This window comes from Gymnoscopelus microlampas (assembly GCF_963454915.1).
Source record: "Gymnoscopelus microlampas genome assembly, chromosome: 8".
NCBI classification, from domain to species: domain Eukaryota; kingdom Metazoa; phylum Chordata; class Actinopteri; order Myctophiformes; family Myctophidae; genus Gymnoscopelus; species Gymnoscopelus microlampas.
In genome coordinates this window covers 10,433,494-10,447,704 of record NC_139945.1, presented here as the reverse complement: position 1 = coordinate 10,447,704, position 14,211 = coordinate 10,433,494, and the positions used below count along the sequence as shown (strand labels likewise).

Genomic DNA, 14,211 nt, shown 5'->3' with positions numbered 1-14,211 from the left:
GCAGAAACCAGCTAACTCCAAAATGTTCATTTTTCAGGAAATGACTAAAACAAAAACAGTTAGGAGTTAGGACGTTTTGTTCATCATTGATAAGAACAGCTAAATGGACCTCCAAGCTCACAATGAGGTTGGAGGTCAAAGGGGGTGGAGCCTGGAGTCAGCAAAACCATCTAACTCCACCCCCCTTTGGTGGACTTAGGTTAGGTTTAGCAGAAAGTTTGAGGATCCAATGGAGTTAGCTGGTTTTGTAAGAAGCACTTTTTAATACTTTTCATTGGTTAAATATTTTTTTAATCAACACTAGCAATAGCACTGATTTATAGGAAATAAAAGGAAAAGCGGAAAAATGGTTTCTGCCGGACATCAACAATATGCTGGTAATCCAGTTTGACAGCGTGTCGCGGGTTCTACTCCCGATCCCGACGACCTTTGCTGTGTGTCACCCCCCCATCTCTCTCCCTATTTCCTGTCAGCCCACTATCCTTTCAACAAGGCAGAAAAAGGCCCCACAAATATCTTTATTACAAAAAAGGAATGCTCCCGGATGCGTTATTAAGGACCGTTAGTATGAATGAGGCTAAACAAGGACAGCATCCTCACCTGCGTTGTCATCAGTGCACTGACCTGGTGGAGCCTCACAGAATCATGTGCCCTAATGTTTTCCTGTCTCTGTGCTTTCTCCCTCCAGCTAAGAAAGCGGCAGACGGCTCGGTGATCGCCAACGGCTACTGTGACTTCTGTCTGGGGGGGTCCAAGAAGACGGGCTGTCCCGAAGACCTCATCTCCTGCGCCGACTGCGGACGCTCGGGTAAGGACGCAACTTCTGAAGTGAAGCCTCGTTATAGCACTATGCTGTAGCCGTGGTTCCCAACCTTTTCTGTGTCAGTCAGGGCCCACTAGAAAATCTCGAAAAGCATTCGCGGCCCACCCATAAGAAAGAAATAAAGAAAGAAAATTCCAAACGGAATAAAGATCCAATAGAAAGTAAAATACTGGACTTTGTTTCCTGAACTACTAAAGACCACCTGTTGTGTTGTTACTTTAGCCATTAAAACAATGCAGCACTGTCGTCTTCTTCTGTTGTAAAAAATAGTGCAGAAGTTAGCAGTAGTTTTAGTAATGTAGTGTGAATGTGACCTAGTCTTGCCTGGTCTTGTTTTTATTCAGTACAGTGGTGAAATGCTTATACAGTACAAACTGATGAGGCAGGTGTCAACAAGACATCCAAAAGGTTCTTGATGGTCTACAACATGATTAGATTCTCTTTATTCCACAAAAAAATATTAGACCTAAAATTACTGTCACCATTCATCAGTTAGTATCAGCAAAAAATGGAAAGGCCCTCTCCATCATAAAGTCCCAGTCCGAATCTTTCGGACCTTTCCACATCGAGTGTGTGCGTGTTGCGTGCATGTATGTATGTGTGTGTGTGTGTGTGTGTGTGTGTGTGTGTGTGTGTGTGTGTGTGTGTGTGTGTGTGTGTGTGTGTGTGTGTGTGTGTGTGTGTGTGTGTGTGTGTGTGTGTGTGTACAGTTGCTATATGTAACTATCTATCTATCTCATTATAGTTGATAGATTTGATGCAGATGATAACGACAAATGTCTCTCATTGAAAAGGAATTACACTGATGTTGATTATTTTTGGTATCTCTTTTGTACTATCCATAACAAGGTTTATCTGTCTGCATATTATGCATGTTTTTAATGCATGTAGTATGTCCCCTAAAAAAAACACCTCTGGCCATAAACTATCGCAGCAGTGAAGGTGAAACTCATGAAGATGTGAAAGTTGGGATTGTTCTTGATAATGTATGCATGTAAAAAAAAAAGAATGAGTCTCTGAGGTAAAACAGCATTGTGCTTGTGAAACGCTTTCGGTGCCTATAGGTGAAGTATTTATAAAGACTGTTATTTATAGTATAGACTGTCACTGTGCAAGTCCACATGCCCACAAGCAGTCAGCCTGCATAGTGCAGCTTCATCACTTAACACTGCATTGTGATTTGCACAGCAGTGTTGATTTTGACAGCAAATTTTGATATAGTTTTAGTCATAGTCTTTTGAATAAAATTATGTTAGTTTTAATCATATGAAATGTTTTACTTTTAGTCTAGTTTTAGTCCACTAAATATCATAACATTTATTTTTGGGGGGCCTTGATGGCATGCCGAAAATAGCCGATCTACAAGCTCACAACTCGTCGCAGTTGTGAGCTTTTAGATCAACACTTTTCGGTGTGTGACACCTGCACCCGCACCCACGATGACTTAGTTCTACTGGATCTCTTCTCTACTAGTCCCTCCCAAACATTTAGTCTAGTTTTCATTTGTTGACGAAATTGTCAGTATATTTAGTTTTAGTCATCATAGCTTAGTTTTTATTTCGTTTTCGTAAGTGAAAAAAGGTAGTCAACTGACATTTTTCGTCATAGTTTTAGTCGACAAAATCAACACTGATTTGCAGCTATAAGTTTACAAACTGCACACATGGTAACTTACTATTGACAGCTAAAGAGAGGGAGGCCACCACGACATTATTAGACATTATTAGACTAGTGTGCCGTGAGAATATTGCATCTGGGCAAAGATTTTAATAACATATCAACCCATTCAATCTGGGAACGCATCTGTGTAACCACTTAAACCATAGACTGAAAGAACGAGCCCAATCGATGGTCTTGAAGGACGGAGCCAAACCCAGGCGCTGGATTCCAGCGCCTGGGTTTGGAGCACTCTGATTGGTTAGGAGATAACAAGGTCCTAAGACCAGCGTTCCTGCAAGGTTCTCCCAGGCTTTTTTTCTTTTGAAACAAAAAAAAAGGCATGGGTTTCCGAGGCTACTTAAACCATTACTTTATACTTTGGCTATTTTCGAAAAATCTTGAATATTTGTGCAAATCTTTGATTACCTATGTGTTTTTCAAGCAAACATCTTTTACTCAAATATTTACTTCTGGGGGTCCCTAGAAAAGCATATTTTCAGATCGGGGTCAACGGCCAAATACATATAATGTTGGGGGTCCTTTGTTTGAGAACCACTGATATAGAAACACAAGTTTTTCAGAAAACTGATTGATTTAGAAGGTCTTAATGGGTTATTGAATGAGTTTTCATTGTGATACCGATAAATGGGAACTTAAAGTATACTACGTAATTTCTTCTGATCCAAAAACCAGAACGCAAATTGATTGAGCATTTAGAAAAACATGCTCTGAGAATGCACATGGCCGTGGCCCACCCATCCGACCACCAAGGGGTCAGATGGGTGGGCCGTGAACACTTTAAAGATGTTCAAGTGGGCTCTAGCCTGGTCTTCTTTAAACTCCTGGTGGATTTGTCTATGTTTCTTGACACGTATTAGGGCACTTGAATCATAATGCCTGCGAAAACAACATGAAAATCACTGTTTAAAAAAGAAAAAAGATCAGTCAGCCTTTCAAGAAAACAGAGCCCTCAAATAATATTTTTATGGGGAAGGTGGGGAAGGTCAGTGTTTACCTAAGTGGTTTGATTAAGTCATCATCATCTGTTTTTACGTCCGGAGACTCCTGTCCAGGACAGGGCGTCAGACGCGCCCCCCTGCAGGAGACTTGGCTCAGATCTGAACTCCTTTTATTTGGTGTTTGGAGGCCATTGCGACCGCATGCCCCAGGCAGGGTTCGAATCCACGACCTTCCGCATTAAACGCGTATATGCATGCAGAGAAAAAGAGAGAAAGGAAGAACAACAACTAACGGATGGGATGAAGCTAAAGATTTTGCTCAGTCGGACACGGAAATAGCCGACCTGGGTATTTTCAGCATTTGACACAAGTCATACGACGAAGTGTAAATCAGGTTTAAAATACGGAGAATACAGTAATTGGATGGAAAGATGCTTGATGCTGTGTGTGTGTGTGTGTGTGTGTGTGTGTGTGTGTGTGTGTGTGTGTGTGTGTGTGTGTGTGTGTGTGTGTGTGTGTGTGTGTGTGTGTGTGTGTGTGTGTGCACGTGCACGTGTGTCTGTGTGTCACCACCCAGGCCACCCTTCCTGTCTCCAGTTCACGGTCAACATGACGGCTGCGGTGAGGACTTACCGCTGGCAGTGCATCGAGTGCAAGTCCTGCAGCCTGTGTGGCACCTCGGAGAATGACGTAGGATCTCTCTCTCTATTACAGGCCAAGGCCATACGCAATGCACACAGGCAGGCACGTCTGCACCCTATACTATATACCATAGCAATGATAAGAATACTGCAATGATCATCCTTTTTTGATTAGAACACTGGTTCTCAAACTTTTGATTATTAATTTCAAGGACCCCCCGCCCATATAATATAACCCATTTAGACCTGAGGCCGGTTTTAAAGAACGGCTTCTAAATCCTAACCTAAGTTTTCTGGCAAAATCATGTTATATGACATAGCAATATCTAAAATGACACGGATTGAAGGGTATAACCACGTATAGGCTTTCCAGGTCTAAATGGAATAACTCTGAGTGTGTGCAAATGGAACCAAATGGACCCTTACGGGTCCATTTTGGTTCCATTTGTACACTCTCAGAGTTACAGACCTGCAAGGGTCCATTTGGAACCCCCTCAAGGACCCCCTGGGAGTACCCGGAGTCCACTTTGAGAAACACTGGATCAGAATGCAGGTGTACGCAGTAGAATCCTGAGGAGGGACACACTGTGTGTGTCTTGTGAAAATGTTGAGAAATGCCATTCGGGTGCCAGTCTAAATTTGGACGCTTCGTTAGGTACAAATCCCGAACCCAGAACCCACAAATCCCCCTCTCACCATGTGAAAGGATCTATTTGTACACTCTCAGAGTTAAAGGAACACTCAGGATTTTACAGGGTAGATTTTGATAACCCTGTAATCTATGAATATGTATACAATATTATGCATGTTTACTGTATGGATGGAATCAAATGTTTTGACAAAATGTATACCCTGTTCGTATTGTATTTTATATCCTCGTTATCGTTGATTAGTCACCTTTACAACGAGGTATAACTTGTAAGGATCGTGGAATGAGCACACACATGTGACTGGCACACTCCTGCCAGCAGGTGTGTGCTGGTCAGGTCACTCAAAACGAGAGCGAATACAGAGGTATATTGGGGGGGGGGCACTACCCACACGTTTAGCTGTGTTGCTCATTCCACCATTGCATGATCCATACAAGTTGTACCCTGTTGTAAAGGTGACTAATCAACGATAACAACAATATAAGATACAATACGAATTGGTATTATTGAAGGGGAGAAATAATCCACTAATAATTAAGAAAAAAATGTTTTTGAGGAGTTTATATCAGGCATGGGCAACCTTTTCGGGAACATGATCACTAAATGTAGGTAAGATAAGTTGTGACTATGTGGGGAGAAAACAGAGAAAGGTTGTATGCACATCCAACAATAATGGTTATTAATGGTTGTATTTTGATCACCTCAATGGCCCAATCTGATCAATTGTTACAGTAGATCAAAAAGAGGTGGTTGCCCACCCTTGTATTACAAAGTCTTAAAGTCTTAAGGTTGTTACACACCGGGGCGATTTTTTCGTGCGAATAATGCGTTTTTTTTAAAACCTTATAAAGTCAATGGCTCCGTACATGGAGCGAAAAAGCGAAGCGAAAAAGCGTCTTTTAATTATTCGGAACGAGTCCGAATTTTGCGTATATTCGCTATTTTCGCCGGTGTCGCCCGGTGTGTAAGGACCTTTAAAGTCTTAAAAATGCCTTTTTACAAGTACACTGTCAATGCTCGCATTAGCGCCTAAAGCCTATTTTTATTCATTTATCATGCAATACTGTATGCCGTTCAAAAAAGAAGAAGAAAATATGTGATTTTTTTCAGCCTTATTTCAGTTGAATATACAGCATGTTTGTCCAACATGTCACCCTAAAGGCCTGAGGGACTCCGGTCAACCATGTGTGCGTTTAAGTGGTTAAATGTTGTTTTGTTTCTGTGACCCTTACTTAATGTCACCTGTCATCTGCATGTTTTTCCTCTGTTCCAGGATCAGCTATTGTTTTGTGATGATTGTGACAGAGGCTACCATATGTACTGCCTGAGCCCTCCAATGTCTGAGCCACCAGAGGGTAAGAAAATACAAATATTATGTGCTCTTTAAAGTAATACTAGGTAACTTTTTCAATAAAACTAAAGTTAAATTGTATATCTTTTGTGAGTGGCAAATGTTTCACAACACCCACTCCATGAATTTCACCCCCGAAAGCCTTTTATTTATATATTTTCTATTGAACGCTGTCGGGGTTGACTTTCCCGCGAAAATGACGTCATCTGGCCGGAAAATGGAAGTGGAAATGCACCGGTTTCCTGTTTTTCCAGGAACTACCGCGCCGGTTTCCTGTTTGGCCAGGAACTACCGCGCTATTAACAAAAAGGGAACTCAAGCTGATTTTAAGAGATTGTATGATTTGAAGAACGAAAAACAACAGCAAAAGAAAACACAGCTCACGGTAACTAAAGCTCCACTGGCTAAGAGAAACGATCCACAGATCGTATAAAACAATTAAAAGAACGCTTTTTGAAACGCTTCCGTCTTCCGGTGAAAACAAATGGAATTCTGGGTAACGCAGTAATAAACGAACGGCCTGCAGTGACGGTAATGACCAGCAGAGGCTGCTAAAAATCTTTTTTTTTTAATTTGCACTGTACAACTTTAAGTATTGCAAAGTAGTGCAAAGTGATTCCTCCCCACACACATTTGTGTGTTGTCACTGCTGTTGTGTCCTACTGACTCGCCTGCCAGTGAGGAGCCCCCACCGGGAGGAGGTAGAGCCTTCGTCCTACTCCTCCCGCCCAACACTCCACGCTGACAGGTGCTGCCCATATAGAGTTAAAAATAATAAGAGAGGGCACCGTTAATCCCTGCCCATTCACTTTTATGGAGTTGCTCACCCAGCGTCTTTTCACCCCTTCTTACGGGTTGGGAAATGTGATGGGCGGGGCCTATTTGGGGCCTATGTGACGCGTTTTGCGTCACTCTGTGCGTCGACTCGCGTGCGCATTGAGCCCGTTGGTCGAAACCGTTTTCTGTTTTCGCTCGTTCTAGTATCTGGCCCCAGCCGTAATAAGCTGCAGTACCTATGATTGGCCACCATGTCCAATGCGCTTCACTGCTCCCTCTCAGTTCTGGGGGCTTGGTGCCGCCCCAGTCTGTAGGAGTACGTGCAATAACCAATATCACCCTATCCGGCCGGCTTCCCGCCCCAGAACACAGGCCAATTGTGTTTGTGTAGACGCTTCACAAAGCCGGTTGCACCGCAGTGGATTCGAACCCACAACCTCCGTGGTGGTGGGCAGGGACGTTACCACTGCGCCACCCTAGCGCCTGAAGTATTTCTTCTATTGAAAATGCCACGGCGTCATCTTAGATTGCATATTAAGAACTGTGTTCCAAAAATAAACAAATCAGCCCGTCGATTCTGTCAGGTTTGTGACTCGTTTATGATACAGAGTTGCATTTGATAACGTCTGTGTTTGGAGAGAATGTATTTATTTTCTTACTTTTTGGATACATTCTTACTTTTTCACCATCGGTTGATGCTTCATATCCATAATGAGTACAATTGCTATAGGCTCATTTGTTTATTTATTATGAGGCGATCTACGATGACCGAATGGTATTTTCTTTTTTTTAAAAATATATATATGTTTAGCTTTTTATCAGATGGTATTCAGTAGTCTGACAGGAAATGGGGAGAGAGAGATGGCGAGTGACACGCAGCAAAAGTCGTCGGGATCGGGATTTGAACTCGCGACATGTTGTCAGGCTGCATCAGCATGCAGCCTAGGTGCCCGGACCGCTACGCCAGCCGTCCGGGCCACCCAATGGTATTTTCTTTTTTTTCAACAATATGTTTATTTCTTTTTCTTTTTTTTCACAAAGTATTTCAACATTCAATACAAATACAATAAAAAGACAAAAGACATTTACAATAAACCATACAAAACAATTAATGACAAAAACAAGAAACAAAAGAAAAACATACAATACAATCAGCACTACTCCTCTCCAGATTCTTCCATTAAATGTGGCAGATTATTGTTTTCCATATATTGAATAAAACAACCCCACACCTCCTGAAACATTTCTTGTTTGTCCTTAAGTATATACGTGATTTTTTCTAGAGGTAGGCATAAAGACAGTTCTCTGAACCACCCAATGGTATTTTCAATAGAAAAAAACAACTGACCCAGGGGGATAGCGGCCTCTTCAGTTCTCTTTGAGTGTCTTGTAAAAACTGAGCATTGATATGCAGTTGTAGTTGTAGAAGTTTCATCATGTACAAATCCCTAACGAGGGGATGTTACAGCATGTGGCGCTCTTAACACCCGCATTTAATTTCCTGTGTTAATTCATGCTCTCTCCACGAATACATGGGATTAACATGTAGGTCTTTACAATAAGGCTGTCTGAACAGTTCGACCTACTGATGATGATTGTGTGTGTGTGTGTGTGTGTGTGTGTGTGTGTGTGTGTGTGTGTGTGTGTGTGTGTGTGTGTGTGTGTGTGTGTGTGACACAGGGAGCTGGAGCTGTCATCTGTGTCTGAGGCAGCTTAAGGAGAAGGCGTCGGCCTACATCACCTTGACCTAATCAGCGGAGCTGCGAGTCCGTTTTCTCAACTCGTCTCACCGTCCTCGACTCCCAAACCCACCGTCCGGTTGCCCCTTCTTTGCCTCGCCCCGGCCGACTAAACCCCCCCCCCCCCCCTTGATTTACGCACCTACACCGCCCCTCGGAGATCTTACCCTTGGAAACCCCAGACCCCCCCACCCCCCACCCCACCATGTCTATCACACCCTGTGCCGTTTACACACACACACACACACACACACACGCACAGACCACCAGTATACCACCGCCCGTGGCCGTGGTTTCAGCTCCATATGTTTTTTTTTTAATCCTCCCTCACCTCTCTGTTTGACCCCTACTCTCTGCCGCGGGCCTCTCTCCTACTCTGTGCTCTGCTTGACCTGAATCCCCTCCCCCGTCCCCCTCCCCCGCCCCTCCCCTTCCCTCCTCAGTCTCAGCAGAGGAATCCATCAGCTGGCAACGAGTTTGCTACCACGACGACACACACACACACACACACACACACACACACACACACACACACACACACCCACACACACACGCACACACTCTAACCTGCCAAGGGCACTTCAGAGAGGCATACCACTCCAGCGCCGCCCTCTTAAGGGCCCTCGGAAGAGCCCTAATGATCTTCAACTGCGTCTCAGTCTAATAATGACGGCGGAGAGAGAGAGAGAGAGAGAGAGAGAGAGAGAGAGAGAGAGAGAGAGAGAGAGAGAGAGAGAGAGAGAGAGAGAGAGAGAGAGAGAGAGAGAGCGAGAGAGAGAGAGAGAGAGAGAGAGAGCGATGGATGGGGCCGGTTGTCGGGAGCAGCAGAGCACATGGGGCGTGAGAGAGAGAGAGACCCTGGATAACTCTGCGGAGTGTGAGAGGGTTTTTATTCTAGCCAACTCTGAAGTCTCCGAATCCAACCTCAACCCAAAACGCAAGACCAAATACATCACTCTCCAACTCTTCCCTTCACTTCCCAACGGCAGAGCTGAGACACTTGGATCCGCTCCTCCGTGCTTATGTGCGAGGCATCCCGCCCTGTTCACTTTCAGTGGGGAGCGAATTGTACAGATACTGCATCTAGACTGAATCTACTGTATGTGTTGATACTATGGACAACTCTCTCTCTTACTGGCAAACGGCGGGGATCGGGGGGGGCGGGGGCGGTTGCACCAGCTGTTTGTGATGCCTTATTTATATCTTAACCACTTAAGCCCTCTTGTCCGTCTACACCAAATCTCCATGGCCGATAGTCGATCTATAGGCTCAAAACGACGCGTTTTGAGCCTGTATATCTGCAATTGTTGAGGCAAATGTTCCCCCCAGAACAGGCATGCTGGGGCTCAAGTGGTTAAATCACATTTACTGTACGTTCAAAAAGTGTTTACCAAGTTGAGCTTACACATTGCTCAATTAAAGTCAGGTTTCACCACTCAAACCAATTCCTACGTAGAGCATATACTTGTTACTAAATTCTACCCACTAAACTAACTAGTTTTAATTGTTGCAGTTGCTTTACACTGCTAACCAATCATCATACGCCTCTATTTTATGATACACTAACAAACAATGGCAACTATAAAATATGCCAAGCTTTCAGCACCTCGAAGGACCATTAGAAAACTGAGATTTATTCACCGTCAGCGAATTTTACACACCTATACGTGGCTACATCTAATAACTGGTGCAAACCCTTCCTGGCCCGGGGAACGCAGCCATCTTTGACGGCTTTGCATGGAGTCTCTCTCTCCCACACTGATGCATTGTGGGATGGGACACAGAAGGCTGAATGTCAGAAAGAGAGATGGATCTTTCTCTGATCGACCATTTTTAGTTTGTTGACAAAACATGTTAAAGAGGACATTATAGGTCACACAACTTTTATCTGACCCTGATTTACCCTTCTCTCTGTGAAACGTTGGCTGGGAAACCAATGCGAGACTGACCTTGGGATGCGTGTGTGTGTGTGTGTGTGTGTGTGTGTGTGTGTGTGTGTGTGTGTGTGTGTGTGTGTGTGTGTGTGTGTGTGTGTGTGTGTGTGTGTGTGTGTGTGTGTGTGTGTGTGTGTGTGTGTGTGTGTGTGTGTAAGTGCGTGCGTGCGTGCGTGCGTGCGTGCGTGCGTGCATGTGTGTGTACTGTCCTTGTGCATTAATAATGTAGGATTCATGTGTAGATAATGCAGATTCTTGCCTGGCCCCTTGCCAAGGCCTAAAAATGTTTTTCATTTTTTCTTTTTAATGGTTCCTTTTTTTGTTTTTCTCATTTGCATGTTGTTATTTATATTGCTTTTCAAGTTTTTATTTTTTTTGGATTAAGGTTGAAATCAAAGCACACTTAATTCGCAATAATGTGTTTGTGATATGACCTCGTTTGGCAAAACCGAGTGTGCACGTGTGTGTGTGTGTGTGTGTGTGTGTGTGTGTGTGTGTGAGTGTGTGTGTGCGCGCATGTGCGTGCGTGCGTGTGTGCGTCCGTGTGTCTGTATAACAGAGCCAACTGTAGCCAGCTTTGAGCTAGGTGGGAGCAGGACTGACTGAGCAGCTAGAAGTGGTGTGATGAACCCCTACTGAGGAAGGCCAGTGGTTCCTTTTAGGCTGCTCTCTCTGACAGGATGAAGCCAGCTTTGCTAGCATTGTTTCTCACCCACCTGGAACTATGTGATTTGACCCTCTCTGTGTCCCGTGGGGATGGTACATGGTAGTACAGTCAGCTGTCTTTGTGAGAAGAAGACCAGAGCAAACGTACAGGTGAAAACCAGGACAGAGAAGAGATGATAATAGAACACTGACCTCTGCCCTCTTGCCAGCCTGTTGTGTGTGTGTGTGTGTGTGTGTGGCCAAGGCCTGTAGCCTGCTACATATGTTTTTTTTTTCAAAGACAACGCTGGAATGTAAGGGTGATGCTTTTCAAAACGGGATAAAGATAGCCAAGCCAGCATGTGTTTTTGTGAGCTTGCACTGAGAAAAAAAATCCTCTTTTTTTTGTTTTTGTCATCGTTGACCAGTGTAACTGGACCACTGTAGGCAACTTCTATGGACATGTTTCAGGTTGCCTTAATCTGCAGGTGCTCATTTACTGAAGTCGTGGTATTTATTAGTGGAGAGAAGGCATCCGTCCAATGAACAATGAGCTTTAAGCTTGGAGACAATAGCTGTAAATAGATTGTTGAAATAAGAAAAACAAGTCGCCATTTCTTATCCCGTATCCCTGTGTACATATCAAAGTATGAAGTGACTGGAATTCTTTTTAGGTTCTGTTTGAAACGATTATCACGTTTAATCCTGCATTGTGAATCCAGGAGGAACTCGCGAGGACAGATGGCTTGTGGGAATGTAATCTAAATTGTATTTGTAATGTGTTTGCCATCTGATATTGGGAAGGTATTTTGGTGCAAATGCTGTGCTAACCTTCACTTCAATGTAAATCCATTGGTGCATGACTGATGCCAGAAATGTTTCCGGTTTCATATTTTGATATCATCGATATTGCTTTTTTAAACAATGTCAAGGAATTAACCTTTAATCTCTGTTCAGTTGCTGATTTTGGTTTCTTTTATAATGGGTGTTTTTTCTACTTTGAAACATTTTGCACAGTGTGTATGCATTAATCTTTCAAATGCATCCATGCATGTGTGCGTGCGTGTGCGCGTCTTTGTATGTGTGCATAATATTACTATTCTCATAATTACCGGAAGGGTCGCAGAAAAGCAAACTAACAAATTATTCCGAGAACATCTCTTTGCAGGAACCATTTTGCATGCTGCACCTCATTGCTAGAACATCTTAATAAATATTCCCCAATGCAATGAAGTGCAGTAAGAAGTGTACACATTGTCACACTTTGGCACTCCAAAAAAGGGGGTAGACTTTGTCGTTTTTTACAGAATTACATTCACATTACGGTCTGGATAAAACAACGGCAGAGGTATTTAATCAAAGATTGCTTTCCTTCCACTATTAGCCAATCAGAACGGGTGCCCCAATAGTCCAAATAGGAAGTGAGTATGAGTGAAGTGACTTGTCGTTTGATGTGGTGATGATGATGATGGTGATGATGATAGTCGTGGTGACGATGATGATCGTGCATTTTCAGGATGACGATTGTGATTGAAAAGCCTTTACATTAAAACCTTTCCTGGCACTTAATAGGTGAATCGTGGTGGAGTTCCAATCTTGATTGTACTGTCTGGGGGTTTGGGGGCAGGGGATGGGGGGGTTACAGTTTAAGGTAACGGTGGGGTTACCGTGACGGGGCATTGAAGGGAGATTGGGTACAGAGCGTACATGAACTTTGACTGTACTGTACCTTTTTTTTTTTTTTGATAATGATAATGATAAATAGAGTGTTAACGTGTAGGGGGGGATGGGATCACAAAGAATGGCGCTTACCGAAGCCGCAAATTCTGACCAATTTTTATCCCTACATGTAGGCCATTTCCAGGCTTCTGTGGAGGTTGGGTGACAGGGGTTAGACTTTGGCCACTCTGCTGTAGAACAAAGCAAGACGTGGCCTCTGTTGTAAATTGCCGTGCTGTGATCTTGCTTGCACTTTGTTTTGTCTTTTTCCCCAAAAAAGTTATTGTAAGTATGTATGTTATAAGTATGTATGTGCGGGCGCGAGTGCACTTTTATATTTGTGTTTTGTTTGTTTTCTTGTTTAGTTTTTTAACTTATTTTCGTTTTGGTCGTACATTGTAAGAATCACTGGATAAAGGGTGATACTTTTTTCGTTTCGTATTTTTTACATCAAAGCGGAAGATGAAATCTTCTTGGACACTGGAGAATTCTATGATTATTATTATTTAGTTTCTCCCCTCCTCTCTTTGTCTGCTACTTAGGAATGCGTTGAAATGTGAACTGCGACTGCATTGCTGTCATCGCCTCTGTCGCTCATTCTCTGTGAATTCATTCCACTTTCTCAATTTACCCCATTTTTTGCTCTCTTCCCTCAGCTCATTTTTTTCCATTAAAAAGATGAGATCTTAAAATGGCTGCTTCTTTGTGTGTGTATGTGCGTGTGCGTGCGAGTGTGCCTGCCTGCCTGTGAGTGTGTGTGTGTGTGTGTGTGTGTGTGTGTGTGTGTGTGTGTGTGTGTGTGTGTGTGTGTGTGTGTGTGAGTATGCGTGCGAGTGTGCCTGCCTGCCTGCGTGTGTGTGTGTGTATGTATGTGTGTGTGTGTGTGTGTGTGTGTGTGTGTGTGTGTGTGTGTGCGCGCACGCGCGTGTGCAGCCGTGTACATTTATTTCTTCAATTTGGTGCATATTTGTGTGCATCCTGGCGTATCCGTGCACAGTGCTTAATTCTCGTTCAGTCCGTCTGTCTGTTTCCAGGCAGGACACAGGACAGCACATTGCACAATCTAACACTGTTCTGTCTTTCTTTCCTTGTTTTTTATCCTTGTAGAAATTATTCCTGTTGTACAGCATTCATTTTGTTTTTTAGAGCTGGGAAAATGTCGCCACCTCAATAACAACCGATTATAGAATTGCGTTCAAAGTGTGTTGAATTATAGTTCATTGTGATATTCAAGAGAAAAACTCTTAATTGATTCAATTCAGTGTTTTTTTCTTTTTTTTGTAGGAACAATTAATGTTGTTGCTCCTCACCCTC

At 43.3% G+C, this 14,211-nt stretch overlaps 1 protein-coding gene across 2 annotated transcripts in view; it reads left to right on the top strand.

Annotated features, from left to right (window-relative positions):
• dpf1 (double PHD fingers 1) overlaps nt 1-8,611 on the top strand; it is a gene marked incomplete at both ends in the record, with an annotated part of 111,382 nt that extends 102,771 nt beyond the window's left edge. The window contains 4 exons of one of the 2 annotated variants that reach the window (XM_084064459.1): nt 689-808; nt 4,019-4,131; nt 6,006-6,087; nt 8,541-8,611. In XM_084064459.1, the coding sequence (XP_083920585.1) occupies nt 689-808; nt 4,019-4,131; nt 6,006-6,087; nt 8,541-8,611 (386 nt within the window). Of the gene's footprint in view, nt 1-641; nt 809-4,018; nt 4,132-6,005; nt 6,088-8,540 lie in introns of both variants that reach the window. The other variant, XM_084064460.1, reaches the window with a different exon arrangement.
• Between the last annotated feature and the right edge of the window lie 5,600 nt (nt 8,612-14,211).